Genomic DNA, 17659 nt, shown 5'->3' with positions numbered 1-17659 from the left:
GGAAAAAGTTTATACCGGTTAGTTATTTATAAACTTTTTCCCAGATTAGCACATTAGCCTGTACAACCACTAGAGGGCGGAAATATACCACTAATTATATTGTCGCGTCCCTTCGACGAATGTTTGTTAGTCGCTTGAAAACAACGTCAGGCGTTTCATTTAGCTCCATGGGAACTCATGAGAAGAAGGGATTTTGAAATAATACCCCAGTGGTGGAAACTAGTAATTTAATGTATACTTTCATGTTCCTAAATTAATCTTTTACACTTAAATAGATAACCTCACCGGTTATCTTGACGGGCAATAAATAGTAATCTTGTGTTATCAGAGAAACTTTGCGGAAGAGAATGAGCCAACAAGGAGCAGCGCTTCAGAGCTACAACAACGAACTGGTCAAATGTAAGTCACAACATCATAAATCATAACTACTGTGTGTGTATATGTGTCTTTAGTCTCGCGAGTCGCGAACCAGCCTAGTTTCATTCATGATACATTACATGTCTGTTTTATTATTAAGTTTACAGTTTACACAAAGTCCAGTTGTCTGTTTCAATCACTATAAAAATAATATGGCACCATGCATATTAAATTTGGGTTGACTCTAAACAAGCAGCAAACACGTACATGTACTGTAAACGTCCTTCAGTGCGCATATCACACTTAATCTGTGTGCCCAGTTTGATTGACACACACACACACACACACACACACACACACACACACACACACACACACACACTCCCATCACAGTTTGGAATGTCTGAATAAGCAAGTGGCACTGGCAGGACTGAGGGAGGGCACCTTAACAATACACAGTTACTGTTACATCTAGGTTACATCCACACAGGAATTTAGCTGACACTCTTGTCCATGTCTAGTTCATTATAATAAAAAAAACAGCTGTAAATCTCTACCTGTATAAACCTACCTGTATGACTCTTGTTCCATTTCTGTTCCTGAAATTCATGAACATCTTCACAACCATTTGAGTTATTCTGTTTGCAGGCAGAAGTTGTATTCCACAATGTGACATCACAAATAAGTACAGTAAGGAATTAGGTCGGAGAGGCTTAGGGTCGATTCATACTCCTATTTTAGAGCCGAATAAAAGTCGGTTCGGCGCTGTAGAGCCTACAATTTGACGTCATTTGAGGTTCGGGGGGGGCGGGTACCGTCCTAAAGTCGGCTCTTCGGTGCTACTGAAATTTTTTGACGAGCCGAAATCATTTCGGCACTACAGCGCCGAAACAGGAGTATGAATCGGCCCTTACAGTCGGTATCAGCCAAGGACTATAGGCGTCTATCCCTGGTGCAAGTGTCATCACAGAGGGCACAGATCACAGGTGGCACTTGAAATCACTCTGGATAAGAGCGTCTTATAAATGCCTAAATTGTCAATTGTAATATATTAACTACATCTCTCCATTCCTGAGATATGATTATGTCTTCTCTTCTTGAGCTTGACTGTGACCTTTGGCCTTTTCAACCCAAAAGATAATCGTTTCTTCGGGGTACCCAACTGAACCCTGTTATGTTTTTGTCTTCAAGTTTTTCTTTTTAATTTTAAGTTGTCTGGGTCGTGCTCGAGAAAAGTTCCTGCCCACCACTAAGGAGACTTGGGTCTCCTTTTTTCCGAGTGTTTTGCCTGAGGACCACCCACAATATTAGCGTGTCTAACCTTAACCTCACACAAACTATGCCTAAACCTGACACATGTTCATCTACTACACCCTACCACATGACCAACTGTATGGGGTTAGCAGTGACAGGGACTACACGTGTGGGGGGAATTAATGGCTCAGATGGGAGAAAGTATAGTATACTGTTGTTCACACACCCATGCAGAGACAGTGAGCGATTACAATACTCTTCCATGCAATGCTGTGGGTAAATCAGACGATGGTAGAATAATAAAATCAGTGTCTAAGGAACCTGGTTGTCACTGATTATTAAACATCAAGGATTGTACAGTACACCCCAGCTAGTTTTCATGTGATAGTACATCTCTTGACTAGATGATTCCATCAGTTCTCAATGTATTGAATATTGATGGGTTTGAGAGCAATTCTATTACGTTCCCTTCCGCCCCCCCCCCAGGTATTGAAGAACTGTGCTCGAAGCGGGAAGATCTGAACCGTCAGATCCAACAGGAGGAAGAGGAGAAGACCCGTTTACAACATGATATCCGCGTCCTCACAGAGAAACTGTCCAGAGTCAACGAGAGTCTGGCTCGTCGACTGACCGCCCGCGCTGAATTCGATCGCACCATTGCAGAGACGGAGACTGCCTACATGAAGGTGTGTAGCTCGGTTGTAATGGATCATGCTAAAGCTGAGCGATATGGCTTCTCACTCAATATCACAAATATTTAAAACCTTTGCCTTGATTACAATTAATGAACAATTATTCAAAAACAGTACATTTCAAGCACAACTCGATACGACTGTTAACTGTGAGTGGATGACCGCATAAAGCATTACATTTGTTTACAAGAGGGTTCACCTTGTTCAATTCATCAAATTCCCTTCTTACCTTTGTGGTCAATTACAAGAAAAACAAACCTAGAAGAAAGTAACAAAGCATGAGAACGACGAGTAACCATTATCTTGGTTAGCCGCTACTTGCTAGAGTCGTATAGGGGGTGAGTTTGAGTCTGAAGGGCAAGTAACCGTTGTGTTCCACAACACACAGGCTCATCCCACATATTGATATTCAACTCCCTGTGCACCTACTCTACTCTTATGACAAATAACCCCCCTCAGCTCCACTTATTAAAGACAACAGTGCAGGAACAAATGCCTGGGCATTTTATTAGTATTTTGGTATCGTGTCCATTTGTGTATCTATCTACCTGCCTATCTGCCTAAGTATTTATTCAAAAGAAACCATTTTGAAAAGTGCTACAGTATGTATTATTCCAGAGATTGGTGAGGTGTATATTTGTCATTCCTGTCTCATCATAAACACTTTATTGCAGAGTACGAGGTTCATCCAAAGATTTGGCTCAGTGACAACCTCACATTTTAATGATTAACACACAATTTGATGTTTAGTGACAACCTAACTTTTAAATGATTAACACACAGATCTAAGTACATGGATGTATGGAGTAACATGACAACATGATGTGTGTTACTGCTGGCCACCACTGCGCTTTACTTATATTTACTTAATACGCTTGTTTTGCTATCTATGGAATAGAGCAACAGGACATTACAGATCATATGCATTTAAAACACTTGTTCTCAGTGTGGGGTCTGGGGGGGTCTAAATGATTGATATAGAAACCAAATTGAGACTTTTGGGTCCATTTATACTGTACACTCGGAGTTATGGGGGTCCGTGGCCTTAATGCATACTGGGTCCCTTGAAAAAAAAACTTTTTTAGCACAGTGGACTCATGAGTTTACAGTATGGTCTTTTCTATTCTCTCTCTCTCACTCTCTCACACAGATTCTGGAGAGTTCTCAAACCCTTCTGAGTGTACTGAAGGAGGAGGCAGGAAACCTCAGTAAAGCAACGGAACCCAGAGCCAAACATCACTAATGGTGGACAATTACTTGTCCCCTGACCACTGCAGCATTCCTTCCTTTCACAACTATATGGACTATTTTCTATGTTTTATTATACTATCACAGTAGGCCTACTAAATTTTGATTAAATAAATTATTCTATTGAAAATGTCTGAGATTGTCATTTACTTGCATGGAATGACAATACAATTAGGGGTACTTTTCAGTGTATAAACTGTTCTGCACCTACAAGGATGGACGATGGACGATTCTTTTTTGGAACATTTATTGAATGTTATAACTTTACAGTTTATAATACTTTACCTGCTGTACACAAACAATTATATCGCCACTGTCGGGCAGAAACCTTCTATCTCCCTATTGTCTGTCATACAAAAGTAGAGAAAATGGTTGATCTACAAGCTCACAATATGTGAGCTATGTGAGCTTGTAGATCTTTTTTTCTGAAAATGAAAACATTTTCTATTAATGACATGCCAAATAATGCGTAATAATGAGATGCCAGGTTTTAAAGTGGTAAAGTTTGTCTGGATTTTATATTAATCAATGAAACTAAAGGCATAGTCACGCGATCTGAGAGAGATATGCTCTATCATTCTGATGATTCTGAGACGGAACATTTTATGTCCCTTTATAGCTTACTAGTAAGACCCTGCTGCTGACCTCCCTGGTGCAGGTTGGTCCAGCCAACGAGTTGTCTGGAAGTGTATAATAAATGCTTCTGTGATCACACCAGGGGGCACACCAAAGCCGAAACCAAAAAAATTAAACATGCACTAGAATGGTGGTACTCGGAGTAGAACCGCTGCTCCTTCGCCTGGAAAGGAGCCAGCTTAGGTGGTTCAGGCATCTGGTTAGGATGCCTCTCGGGCGTCTCCCTAGGAAGGTCCTTGATGCACGTCCCACTGGGAGGAGACCCCGGGGCAGACCACAGATAAGCGGTTGAAGATGGATGGATGGATAGAATGGTCAATTTGTTCCTAAGGGGAAACATTGAAACTCATGAATAAGCTTTGTTCTATAAAATATTACTAGTAGGCTAGGCTACTTTATGTATCCCTGTGTGTGAATTCCTCACCATCTAAAACGTTTTTCAAAATGGTAAAATATAAATATGACGTAAGAAGTCTAGGCATACAGTAAAGGGGTAAGGTGCACTACAAATATTTACAAATAATATATAGTGTTTGTGTGTGTGTGTGTGTGTGTGTGTGTGTGTGTGTGTGTGTGTGTGTGTGCGCGCGTGCACATGTGTGTGCTGGACATTTTTGGAAAGGTGTGTGACCTTGTGACTTTTCCTTCAGATATAATTGCTTAGTTTAGTCTAAAACTAATGAGTAGCTAACTTTCTAATTTACTAGAATATTCAGCAACAATTAAAACACCTTTCATCTATAATTTATTGTATTTCAACCTCATTTAACATATCACTTATCAAAGGTAGCCGCTATTACAACAATTTTAGATGTGATGATACCCCTGGGTCCCATTTCTCTATTATGTGTTTAATATTTTCAATATAAAAATAATGATCCATAAAATATATTGAGAGGAATCACAAGGCAGAAAGGAAGAAGAAAGGCAAAACACCATGACTTCTCATGTCTGTCAAGGAAAACAGCAGGCAAGATATACTGTCACAGTTAATAATACAATAAAGTTGAATTAATTAATTTATATTTCGTTAAACATACTCTCCTATTCCCCACTCCACTCCAGTTGGTGGCGGTAATGCAGCTCTAAATACTAGATTTGCCAACCCCCAAAGGAGGAGGAGTAGATCCCTTCTGTTTGCACAACACACACAGCTAGCTAACCTTGTCCTACAGTGTAACTATACTGTTATTAGGCCTCCTGTGAGTACTGTCTGACGGTCAACAATGACACACTGGCTGTCTGTCAGAACCGACTGATAAAAACTACTGAGTGGGACTCAGAACGTAAGAGATACGCGTTTTCTATGCAAGCTAACAGAACCTACCTCTATAAGCTGCTAACGTTAGCTCATTCACGCAGAGCATGTCCCTGCATTCATTGCTATAACGTTGCTATCAACAAATAGCAATTTCTACTGCTACTGAATTGAACTATATTTCAAAGCAGGACAGACAACCATCAACATTACATGACATTACATGACGTAATGTTGATGTACAATCATGCATATTGTTGTATTGACTTGCTAGCCTAGCATGTGATGAAGTCACCCAGCCAGACCTGTGTGATGTGCAATGCATGTTTACAGACTAAGCCATCCAGAGATGGTCATCATGTCGGGCACAGCCACTGTGCTGCAGCAGTTTGTCAGCGGCCTCAAGAGTCGGAATGAAGACACTAGGGCCAAGTCTGCCAAAGACCTGCAGCATTATGTGACTACAGAGCTTAGAGAGGTAAGTCATGTAGTAGAGTAGAGAATGCCACACATATGTGCTATGAGTCCTATTTCTGGCATGACTGCTGTTAACTCAAGTCATGTCTTGTGGACATGATGATGTACCATATCGTTGCTTGTCGGACAGAAACATTGTAACTCCACATTTCAGCCTTTTAAGATTTTCTTTGTAATTAATGCCTTACTTGGGGCACGTTGGCACAGTCGGTAGTGCTGTGCTGTCGCCTCACAGCTAGAAGGTCCTGGGTTCGATTCCCGCTGGGGACGCTGTGGGCGCTGGGGGTGTATTCTTTCCTCTGCGTCATCAGTGCCCATACCCGAGGTGGGGTTGGCGAAAGGACCTTTCTGTGTGGAGTTTGCATGTCCTCCCCTTGTCCCCTAGGGTAGGTAGTAGAGGTACCCTCACAAAAAATATGCAGTAATCCTGGTCTCTAAACTAAACTACCTCCCCCTGCCTGGCCTGGAACTGGTTCCTTCCACGCGCTACGTCCGGCCGGGGAAACTCCCCTGTCGGGTGAAAAGAAGCAGCTTGGACTCCTCATGCATAGAAGGAAGCATGAGGTCAGTCCGCTGCCCCACCAGGTTGGCAGAGGAAGTGTAGCACCCAGGATTACATTAGATAATTGACACTGGGTGAAAAAATGGTTTGCAAAAATTTTAAGATGAATGCCTTAATCAAATTAATGTCGTACATGAGTGTCACACAAAGTAGCGAAAATAGCAGATGTACAAGCTCGCAAAGCCTCGCGAATGTCTTGATGTGGAACGTGTTTTATACATATTCAACCAATCAAAAGTACGAGCTTGTGACTAAGTAACTACATTGCATCCATTGGAACACATTTTCCTTTCTCCATTTGAGGACCCCCTCTAAAACGAGATGCTGCATCTCAAGGGGCTATCCATTAAATTAAATTAAATTTCAATATATTCCACCCGACAGTGACGATATATCTGTAGTGTTTCCCAAAGCTGTTTGTTTTGATGTTTGATTTTGCAATCTTCCTCAGCTGAGCCAGGATGAGGCCACTACGTTCTATGATGAGCTGAACCATCACATCTTTGAGCTGGTGTCCAGCTCTGATGTGAACGAAAAGAAAGGAGGGATTCTTGCCATTGGTAAGCCTCGTCATACCACTAACAATGTCATATCATTAATTTGACTAATTTGTATGGTATAGCATATTAATACAATATAACGCAACAGAGGTGGTTAGAGGTAGTTTGCCTGCTTTTCTATAGAGACATTTAGATCCTGTGCTTGGGTAAGAACACGAGTTACTGCCTGAAGCTGCAATATGTCCCCTGCATGACGTGGGTTTTCCATCTTTGCTCAGCAGTACAATATCGACCCTCACACGGGAGACCTGAGTTTGGATCCCGGGTATATCGTCATAAGAGAAAGTATAAATATGGCCTATTGGTTTACTTAGCCGTACCATAGCAGTTAACCGTGGTTGTAAGAGGTTGACCTCGGTTGTGGTTGTAAGTGGTTTGTCATTGATGCTGATGATGATGGTGATGATGATGTCTTCCAGTGAGCCTGATTGGGGTCGAGGGAGGAAATGCCACCAGAATCAGCCGCTTCGCCAACTACCTCCGAAACCTCCTTCCTTCCAGTGACCCCGTGGTCATGGAGATGGCCTCCAAAGCCATGGGCCACCTGTCCATGGCGGGGGATACTTTCACTGCCGAGTACGTGGAGTTCGAGGTGAAGAGGGCACTGGAGTGGCTGGGGGCGGACAGGAATGAAGGCCGGCGCCATGCCGCGGTGAGTCGCTTAGCAGAACGCAGCCCGTAAGGGGCCGTGTTGTTTGTTGTTGCAGGGCTGCTAAGGGCTTGGGAGTGTTCTTATGTATATGGTGAAAATAGAGATGTCTACTGTAAGTATGATGTTGTATGACTAGATTGTCCCATCCCACTGCAGTGTTTCTTTGTTTAATAGATTTTAAACTGGAAAGAGTTTTCCACGACATTGACAAAAAATTACTGTGTATGTGATTATTACTAATAGGGATGAGATGGCACAAACACAAACACACTATTTGTAAATGATCCACATGATCCCGAGTAACACATGATTCGATTATTTTCATGGTACTGCAAATGTTTTCTTTTGCTACTTGAATTAATGGTTACCTGCTCCAATCGTGAAATGTGTTTTTTCCTTTACCATGCAGGTGCTGGTGTTGAGGGAGTTAGCAGTGAGTGCACCCACCTTCTTCTTCCAGCAAGTGCAGCCCTTCTTTGACAACATCTTCTATGCCGTATGGGACCCCAAGCAGGCCATCCGAGAAGGGGCGGTTTCAGCCCTGCGAGCGTGCCTCATCCTCACCACCCAGAGAGAGACCAAGGAGATGCAGAAACCGCAGTGGTACAAAGTAAGACATCCCTCTTTCCTGAAGCGACATGCATCGATACAGACTGTATAGTGCTGCGACAATCGATTATTTTTAGTGATTATTTTGTCATACATGTTGCTATCGTATAGATAGAATAAATCGTTCCACAAATAAATCGTTCCACAATCGATCATTTTATTAAAAGCAATACTATTTAATAATTGATTAGATCGCGTAGTTCGATTAACCGTTGGAGCCCTAGTACTGTATTGTATTTGTAAGGGGAAGAAATGGCCACCCTTGTAATGGGAAATCTTGACGTTTGTCCTTTCCCTCGAAGCAAACATTTGAGGAGGCCGAGAAAGGCTTCGATGAGACCTTGGCTAAAGAAAAGGGAATGAATCGAGACGACAGGGTCCATGGTGCTCTCCTCATCCTCAACGAGTTGGTTCGTATCAGCAGCATGGAGGGAGAGGTAAGAGGGCCTAACCTTTTGCAGCAAATATTGACATTAAATATGGATGTGTGACGACAATTTTTAAACCCCTTCCTTTTTGACCTATACACTGAACATAGAAGTTGCAAATTAACGAATTGCAAGCTTGTAGATCTGCTATTTTCACTGAATGTTCACCTATATTCGCCAAACGTTCAACATGCCCACTGCCCAGAATAGGGACGATAGGGTTCACAGTTCACACGGTTAAAAGTCAGATAGTGAAGCACATTCTCCATGCTCACTCTCACCTGGCTCTCTCCACTCAGCGGATGCGTGAGGAGATGGAGGAGATAACGCAGCAGCAGCTGGTCCACGACAAGTACTGCAAGGAGCTGATGGGCTTCGGTACCAAACCGCGCCACATCACACCCTTCACCAGCTTCCAGTCGGTGCAGCCGCCGCAGTCCAACGCGCTGCTGGGCTTGCTGGGCTACAGCACGCCGCAGGGCTTCCTCAGCTTCGGAGCCACGCCCGTGCCCGCCAAGAACCTGCTGGTGGAGAGCCGCTACTGCCGTGAACTCATGGAGGAACGCTTTGACCAGGTATGGTACCTTGTGGAAGCAGATTGTTTTGATAGGAATCTGTTGTACTGGGATGGGAGTTTACAGAGTTGGAGCCAATATGTACGTATGTATATTGGCATGCGCTTACCAATATAATACAATTATTGAATGTGGCTTGACTAAAATCTTTAGCCCCTAACATGAAAATGAAAGGACGCATTAAACCAACCACCACGGCCATTGCACATACAACTTTCTCCTGCTACTTCATGAACAAATTGTGGTCAGTGGAAGAGTGTATCCACCAAATGTTAGGAATCGCTAAATCCATCCACAAGACCACAACTGTTGGCTGCATATGCTCTTAGTTTGTCACGCAATTGTTAAGTAGCACTTTGAAAATCTTAAAGTCTTAAGTCTATAATATACAATTATAGTTAAAACAAGTTGGGGTGCCGGGAGCCCAATAACATTACTTCAGCTGCCGAACAGGAAGCGTTTGTGTGTTGTGGACATTGTTACATTTGTCAAGAGACAAAACATTGAAAAGACTCCTCTTGGGTTGTTTACCCTTCAAAGTCACTGTTGCCATTTATTTAGAGTGTAGGTGTGTGAATTGACAGAACAGCTTTATTCTTGAGATTAATGCTGTTAGTAGCAGCACATTTTATTTTTTATTGTGTCTGTGTCAGGTGTGTCGCTGGGTGCTAAAATACAGGACCAGTAAGAACCCTTTGATCCAGATGACCATCCTGAACCTCTTGCCACGGTTGGCTGCCTTCCAGGCTAACACCTTCACAGGTAAGGATCAGCAAGACTCTGGAGTAGTCTCCTGTCCCATGTTAAGTCCTGCCTCACCATTGACAAGTTTAACACTGTAATTTAAATGCCGGTTCCCACGATTTTTCTATTGCTTTTCCCCCTGTGGTTTTATTCCTCTCATTGGATAATAATATTATGTACTTTTATTCATTTACTGTGTTTTACACTTTAGTCTTTTCTAGGTTATATCTTTGTATGGTCATCCTTGATTGTAAATCGTTTTGGCTCAACTCCTGTTATTTCTAAATGTGATGTATAAATCATGACTACTTGACTTGACATGAAATCAACATGTTTCTGTGCTCCTATCCAGCCACAATCCAGCACAAGCAGACTGACGAACAGTTTCCTCCCCCAGGCTGTAAGACTGCTGAACAAGTCAAAACAAATTTCTGTGGTATTACAGCCTTATTTATGTACTGTTTTTATTTCTGTGTATTGTGGAGCACCCCCAACTTAAGTTTCTCACAGTGCATGCACTTATATATCCTTGTGACAATAAACATCTTGAATCATGAATGGCGGACGGAATAAAATAAATAAATAACTGCACCAGCCCATTTAGAATTAGACCAGAGGCTCTCAACGATGGATTGTTACCTGCCAAAGTTGCACGGTCATTTCAAACCTTTTGCATATAGTGTTGTCATTGTGGTGATTAACCTCCCCTAATCCCCCTTGCAGACCAGTACCTCTCAGACACCATGGGCTACTTGCTGGGCTGTCTGAAGAAGGAGAAGGAGAGGACGGCGGCCTTCCAGGCCCTGGGGCTGCTGGTGGTGGCGGTCAGGACAGAGATCCATCCTTACCTCACCAAGATCCTGGAGATCATCAAGGCCGCGCTGCCGCCCAAGGATTTTGCACACAAGTCAGTCATCTACCTCTCTCTACCATGTAGACTAGAGCAGTGTGACGAGAACGCCAATAACGCCAAACCACCTTAAGATCACAACCAAACGGGACGATGAGATCAACAATTTACTTTCATCATGATATTTAGTGCACAAACATTACAATGCCTAAAAGGAGCACACCTTTGTTTCCCCTCAATCAATACTGGTAAAGCCCAAGCATAGAATCTATATGTTTCCCCTCAATCAATACTGCTAAAGCCCAAGCATAGAATCTATCTGTTTCCCCTCAATCAATACTGGTAAAGCCCAAGCATAGAATCTATCTGTTTCCCCTCAATCAATACTGGTAAAGCCCAAGCATAGAATCTATCTGTTTCCCCTCAATCAATACTGGTAAAGCCCAAGCATAGAATCTATCTGTTTCCCCTCAATCAATACTGGTAAAGCCCAAGCATAGAATCTATCTGTTTCCCCTCAATCAATACTGGTAAAGCCCAGGCATAGAATCTATCTGTTTCCCCTCAATCAATACTGGTAAAGCCCAAGCATAGAATCTATCTGTTTCCCCTCAATGAATACTGGTAAAGCCCAAGCATAGAATCTATCTGTTTCCCCTCAATCAATACTGGTAAAGCCCAAGCATAGAATCTATCTGAATACTGGTAAAGCCCAAGCATAGAATCTATCTGCAACTTGATTATTGTTTTTGTTGATTATGCCATCAATTACTTTTTTGATAAATTCAATAATCGCTAAATTAAATTGATTAGTCCGATTAACTGTTGCAGTCCTATTTATTTTTTTATGTTTATTTTGAGGCTTTCGCCTTTATTTTATATATTTTATGGAGGGACAGACAGTAAGTAGGCTGACAGGAAATGGGGAGAGAGATGGGGGGGGGAAGACATGCAGTAAAGGCCGTCGGGATCGGGAGTCGAACCCGCGGCACACTGCCAGACTGGATTACCAGCCAAGGTGCCTGGACCACTGAGCCATAGCCAGTCCTATTTTGACATCTTACTGTATATAAACTATAAGATGTCTTATGTCTGTGTATTGTGTATATATTGAATTTGAACGTTATGTAGATATCATAATAACTCAAGCCTATGGACAGGGACACAAGAAATTCACCAGCTAAAATATATATTTATATTACACATTTTCTTTTATATATATTCAATTCAATTGATTAGTTTGATTAACTTTGCAGCCCTAATAATCAACATACAAGAAAGTTTTATTATAATTCAAATAATAAAAACATTGTGTGTGTGCGCGTGTGCGTGTGCGTGTGTGTGCGTGTGCGTGTGTGTGCGTGCGCGTGTGTGTGCGTGCGTAGAAGGCAGAAGACCATGCAGGTGGATGCCACAGTGTTCACGTGTATCAGCATGTTGTCCAGGGCCATGGGTCCCAGCATCCAGCCTGATATCAAGGAGCTGCTGGAGCCCATGCTGGCTGTGGGTCTCAGGTACAACATACTGTAGGGTTTCTATTTTCTACAGACACCATGAGTCCACTAACAAGGCTTTTAGGATGGACTGTGCTTATATGCACATGAATAGCCTGATGACGCTGAATAATCAGGTCAGTTAAAGTGCTTACATGTTTGATATAACAACCTAAACCAGTGATTGTCAAAGTGGGTTACTTCCGGGGACCCCCAAGGGCCTTTGAGGGGATTCCAGGGGGTCCCCAGCAAAATTAGTTGATATAGCGTCAAAAACTGTTTAAACACATTAACCCTTATGGCTATACTGTACATATGCTATTTGAAAATAGCCGAAGGGTTGCATTTTGAGCTTGTAGACATGCTATTTAAAAACAAACTCAAATCTTGCATGGGGGGATCCTTGGCACAAAATATTTTCTGATGGGGGTCCGTGGCCAAATACAGTACATTAGTTTGTGGATGCTTTACATGAAAAGATTGCGGAGAACAGCCAGCGTTCTAAGCAGTTTGTAAACGGTCCCTCCCTCCCTCCAGCCCTGCTCTGACGGCGGTGCTGTACGACCTGAGCCGTCAGATCCCCCAGCTGAAGAAAGACATCCAGGACGGCCTCCTCAAGATGCTGTCCCTGGTGCTGATGCACAAGCCCCTGCGCCACCCGGGCATGCCCAAAGGCCTGGCACACCAGCTGGCCTCGCCCAGCCTCACCAACATCCCTGAGGCCAGCGACGTGGGCAGCATCACCCTGGCCCTCCGCACGCTCGGCAGCTTTGAGTTTGAAGGTAATGCGCACAACGATGCGAATCCGTACATCATCATTTCATTTTAATGGACTTTAATGTATAGACTGATTAGAAACAGCAGGGACTTTAATTTCCAGTGTTTTTTGCCAATATTGACTCAATTATTCAGCTTCAATTCATGAGTTTCAAATGTAGACCTGCCATGTTGGGGACCAACAGGTGTTTCAAAACAAATTAATTCGTTCTATGCCAATCAGACTGTTCAGACAAATTGAAACACTTGTCCTGTGTTTGTCACCAACATGGCAGGTGTAGGACTATTATGTTCTAATGATTATGCAGATAATATAAACGATGTGGAATCTAGAAGTAATACCATTAACGCAGAAGTCTATATTCATGTGACATTTACTCTTATTAATCTGATGTATCAATGAACAAGACAATAATCATATTATGAGTGAGTCTAGTGTAATCCTGGGCGCTACACTCCCTCTGCCAACCTGGGGAGAGCAACGGACTGACCTCATGCTTCCTTTAGATAAATAAATAAAATTAATTAATTAGTTCATTTAGTGCATGAGAAGTTCCTTTCTCCTCCTGGCTGGCCAGGGGGAGCAGTATAGGGATGACTGCATGTTATTGTGAGGGGTACCTACCCTAGGCCCTAGGGGACACGGGGAGAAGATGCAAACTCCACACAGAAAGGCCCTTTCACCAACCCAACCCCACCCTTCTTTCCTCTGCTTCTAGGACACTCCCTGACACAGTTTGTGCGCCACTGCGCCGACCACTTCCTCAACAGCGAGCACAAGGAGATCCGCATGGAGGCGGCTCGCACCTGCTCCCGCCTGCTCACGCCCTCCATCCAGCTGATCAGCGGCCACGGCCACGTGGTCAGCCAGACCGCCGTGCAGGTGGTGGCCGACGTCCTCAGCAAGCTGCTGGTGGTCGGCATCACAGATCCCGGTAAGATAATATAAAGGGAAAAGTGTTTAAACGCATTGATTGCACATTATTCTAGAAAGCGTGTTTTGATATTTGTCTGTATAGTCGTTGTGATGTTATGCCATGTTGTTTTAGTGTTCTTTTTTGAGCTCCAAGGAACAGCAATGTCCGTATGTGTGGTTAACCTATGTGTGGTTAACCTATGTGTTGGTTAACACATTTAGTACCGGAACTGCATCAAAATAAAGGCGCTGCTTGCGCCGGAGTAATCGCCAGAGTAGTGATCGCTTCCATTTTGAAAGCCATGAACCGGAAATACTTTCTTAAAAAAGTTGACTGACAAAGTGCCATCACAATCTCCGATCATCTTAATATATTTATATACGCTACAAAAAGAGTTCATATTTTGCGGGAGAGACGGATGAGGAGCAGAAACGCAGCGCCAGCATATCGATCCATTCATCACCACGGAGAGCGCCCTGGATGAGGAGATACGAGTCATTCTTTCCGCCGCGCTAACATGGGAGTCAATGACAAGCTAATAGTTTCACAGAGCGTTAGCATACGGCAAGCGAAAAGCGAAATGCCAAAAAAAAAAAAAAGTAATTATTCTGAATATTATTATCTCGCCCCGCGTCGTTTGGACGTCGCTAGGACGTCCACAGACGTCTAAGGCACCTCTCGGTTCCAATCCTTATGACGTTTCAGGACGTATTATGTACAAAATGTGTTAATGAGCACCAGTATAATGAGTACCAGTAGGGGCGCTGTTGTGCCATGCAGAAACAGAGTGAGAGAGACAGTGCTGTTGCCTGCCATTGAGAGAGAGAGAGGGGGGGGGGGGGGGAGAGGGGAGTTGCACCACTCGGTTCACACAGGTGTGATTTTTTTGTTGAGGACCGCAATAGAAATGCGCGGAAAGGCTTTCTTGTGTTTTCATCCTCAGTGATGCTGACTTTTATGTTGGAATGTTGCTCTTTGCTCTTTTATTACCAAAACAAAATCAATCAATCGAGTTGAAAACGCAGGTGTAGGATCGGTGACGTATTGTGGCCCCGGAGTGCGGGCGTATGCGGCGCTTCCGCATGCTCCACATGCATCACGGCCTATAACTTGGCGAACTGAATTGTGCACAAAGTGTGCACTCACAACTTGTTACCGAATCAATTGTTTACAGTAGATGCAAACATTTACAAGCAAATCGGAATACATTGGAATAGACGAGCACAGTTGGTCTAGGTCTAAGTGCAGTGTCCTAAAAAATAATGCTACATTCTGTTTAATGTTCAGTGTAACATTCTGTACAGTACACATCCTTTGCCTTGATTATTTAAAGACAGTGGTTGTCAGATTTGCTATTACATTCATGTTCGCACCGAAGAAGGCATTAGGTTGAACCATGTTGGCGTTTTTAGTAATAAAGGCAATTTTGTCTTTTATCTTTTGATTGCCCGGATTACTTTTCTTCTCACACTGTTCTTATTAGAGTAGTATTTTGTCTATATTGCCCTTATCTCTCACTTTGTTCTGGGCCAAAAGTTTTTTCTGAAGTGAAGCTCTGTCTGAACTTAAGTTCTGCGTCCATTGTCCTCCAGACCCCGACATCCGCTACTGTGTGCTGGCGTCTCTGGATGAGCGCTTTGATGCCCACCTGGCCCAGGCAGAGAACCTGCAGGCTCTGTTTGTGGCCCTCAACGACGAAGTGTTTGAGATCCGAGAGCTGGCTATCTGCACCATAGGCCGTCTCAGCAGCATGAACCCGGCCTTCGTCATGCCATTTCTGCGCAAGATGCTCATTCAGGTAGGAAATCACACCTGACCCTAAACAAAACACTATACTTTGTTGACAATGTCGCCCAGATGTTTATCTTTGCTCCCCTAATTTTTCCCTCCATATAAATCTATATGTCAAAAATGTATGATCTACAGATTGTCTATTTCTGGGGACTGCTTGCCTATTTTCGTAGAATGTTTCATATGCTGAACTGAAATGCCCATATTAGGGATGCTAGTGTTCATTTAATGGATTTGGATACAGCAACAGAGTACACAGACATTCAGTACAGGACCTGCATGTGTTTTCAAATGCATTGGTTATTGCCTTTAGAGGGCAGCAGAGCTTCAGAAACCAATATCTTGTTACAGTGAAGACGCATGCAGCCATACACATACAGTATATGCTCAACTTGGGTCTATCTCCTCTCCTCCTCTCTGTGACATGGCTGTGGTCTCTGCGTGCAGATCCTGACAGAGTTGGAGCACAGTGGCGTGGGCAGGAACAAGGAGCAGAGTGCTCGCATGCTGGGTCACTTGGTCTCCAATGCCCCGCGCCTCATACGCCCGTACATGGAACCCATCCTGAAGGTATGACAATCAGCACCAGCTATCACTGGTGTATGTAGTGGCTGATGAGCCGGCTTCCTACACCGAGGCCCCTTTTCCAACGGCGTTGAACCAGCTCGGTTCTTTTCCCCCGCCTATTATTGAACCAGTTGAGCGTGTTTCCACTGAAAATGAATTGGTTCAGAACCCTAAATGTTGGTTTCGGAACTGGAACCAAAAAGTGGCCGTCGGTTCCGTGAAAGCGGCAAGGTTCCAATAATCTAGAACTGAACCAGTTCTAGAACCAAAGTTATTTTGGTGGAAAAGGGGCCAATGATGCATGATGCAGTGCACGTTTTTATTCCAAGGACCCCCTGTTTGGTATGTCATTAGGACCAATACCATGGACCCCCATAACCCGGGGGGTATACAAATGAACTGTTTGAACTGAACTGAACTGTTTGGTATGTCATTAGGACCAATACCATGGACCCCCATAACCCGGGGAGTATACAAATGAACTGTTTGAACTGAACTGAACTGTTTGGTATGTCATTAGGACCAATACCATGGACCCCCATAACCCGGGGAGTATACAAATTAACTGTTTGAACTGAACTGAACTGTTTGGTATGTCATTAGGACCAATACCATGGACCCCCATAACCCGGGGAGTATACAAATGAACTGTTTAAACTGAACTGAACTGTTTGGTATGTCATTAGGACCAATACCATGGACCCCCATAACCCGGGGAGTATACAAATGAACTGTTTAAACTGAACTGAACTGTTTGGTATGTCATTAGGACCAATACCATGGACCCCCATAACCCGGGGAGTATACAAATGAACTGCATGTTCCCCCTGGACCCCACTTTGAGAAACACTGATGTAGTGGAATGTTTTGTGCCAGTGCCCAAGGGAAATCAACGGCGCCAAAATGATAAGAATTGAGAATAAAAGATTATTCAAAACTCTAAACAAAGCTTGTTTCAAATTGAGCCCATTAAACCCCTCTTTATTGCAAATGTTTGCATGGTTAATAGACAGATTATCAATGCCATAAACATATTGGCTTCATATCTATGGTCCATTTCCTGCAATGGTGAAGATTTACTGTTCTGACATCACTACTTGAACAAATCCAACTGATTCACTACAGACACAGTATACAACGGTGAACAGAGTCCAAATAAAGCACATATAAACAGTCATCTGTCTTCATGGAAATGTTTTACAAATTTCCACT

The 17659-nt window shown here is 43.2% G+C and overlaps 2 protein-coding genes across 7 annotated transcripts in view; both read left to right on the top strand.

The window, feature by feature from the left end:
• Positions 1-175: 175 nt before the first annotated feature.
• On the top strand, positions 176-3637 carry ssna1 (Sjogren syndrome nuclear autoantigen 1). Its single transcript, XM_080763103.1, has 3 exons — positions 176-399; positions 2098-2297; positions 3454-3637. The coding sequence occupies exons 1-3, from the start codon at positions 348-350 to the stop codon at positions 3544-3546; spliced, it is 345 nt and encodes a 114-aa protein (XP_080619229.1). The 5' UTR covers positions 176-347; the 3' UTR covers positions 3547-3637.
• Positions 3638-5306: 1669 nt separating this feature from the next.
• Positions 5307-17659, top strand: part of mtor (mechanistic target of rapamycin kinase) — a 137891-nt gene continuing 125538 nt past the window's right edge. For 5 of the 6 annotated variants that reach the window (XM_080762887.1, XM_080762885.1, XM_080762883.1 and 2 more), the window contains exons 1-15: positions 5307-5473; positions 5779-5923; positions 6936-7044; positions 7464-7696; positions 8106-8306; positions 8608-8742; positions 9033-9308; positions 9962-10070; positions 10405-10488; positions 10776-10959; positions 12288-12416; positions 12933-13177; positions 13892-14107; positions 15682-15887; positions 16328-16450. In XM_080762887.1, coding sequence (XP_080619013.1) covers positions 5795-5923; positions 6936-7044; positions 7464-7696; positions 8106-8306; positions 8608-8742; positions 9033-9308; positions 9962-10070; positions 10405-10488; positions 10776-10959; positions 12288-12416; positions 12933-13177; positions 13892-14107; positions 15682-15887; positions 16328-16450 — 2379 coding nt within the window. In that variant the 5' untranslated portion in view covers positions 5307-5473; positions 5779-5794. The remainder of the gene's footprint in view (positions 5474-5778; positions 5924-6935; positions 7045-7463; positions 7697-8105; positions 8307-8607; positions 8743-9032; positions 9309-9961; positions 10071-10404; positions 10489-10775; positions 10960-12287; positions 12417-12932; positions 13178-13891; positions 14108-15681; positions 15888-16327; positions 16451-17659) is intronic. The other variant, XM_080762886.1, reaches the window with a different exon arrangement.

The sequence above is a fragment of the Protomyctophum bolini genome (genome assembly GCF_963924005.1).
Source record: "Protomyctophum bolini genome assembly, chromosome: 5".
Taxonomy (NCBI): domain Eukaryota; kingdom Metazoa; phylum Chordata; class Actinopteri; order Myctophiformes; family Myctophidae; genus Protomyctophum; species Protomyctophum bolini.
This window is presented reverse-complemented; position numbering and strand designations above follow the sequence as displayed.

Coding starts and splice junctions, on each gene's coding strand:
- ssna1 (XM_080763103.1), top strand. CDS start 348: ATGAGCCAACAAGGAGCAGCGCTTCAGAGCTACAACAACGAACTGGTC. Junction 400..2,097: donor CAACAACGAACTGGTCAAAT/GTAAGTCACAAC, acceptor CCCCCCCCCCAG/GTATTGAAGAACTGTGCTCG. Junction 2,298..3,453: donor CGGAGACTGCCTACATGAAG/GTGTGTAGCTCG, acceptor TCTCTCACACAG/ATTCTGGAGAGTTCTCAAAC.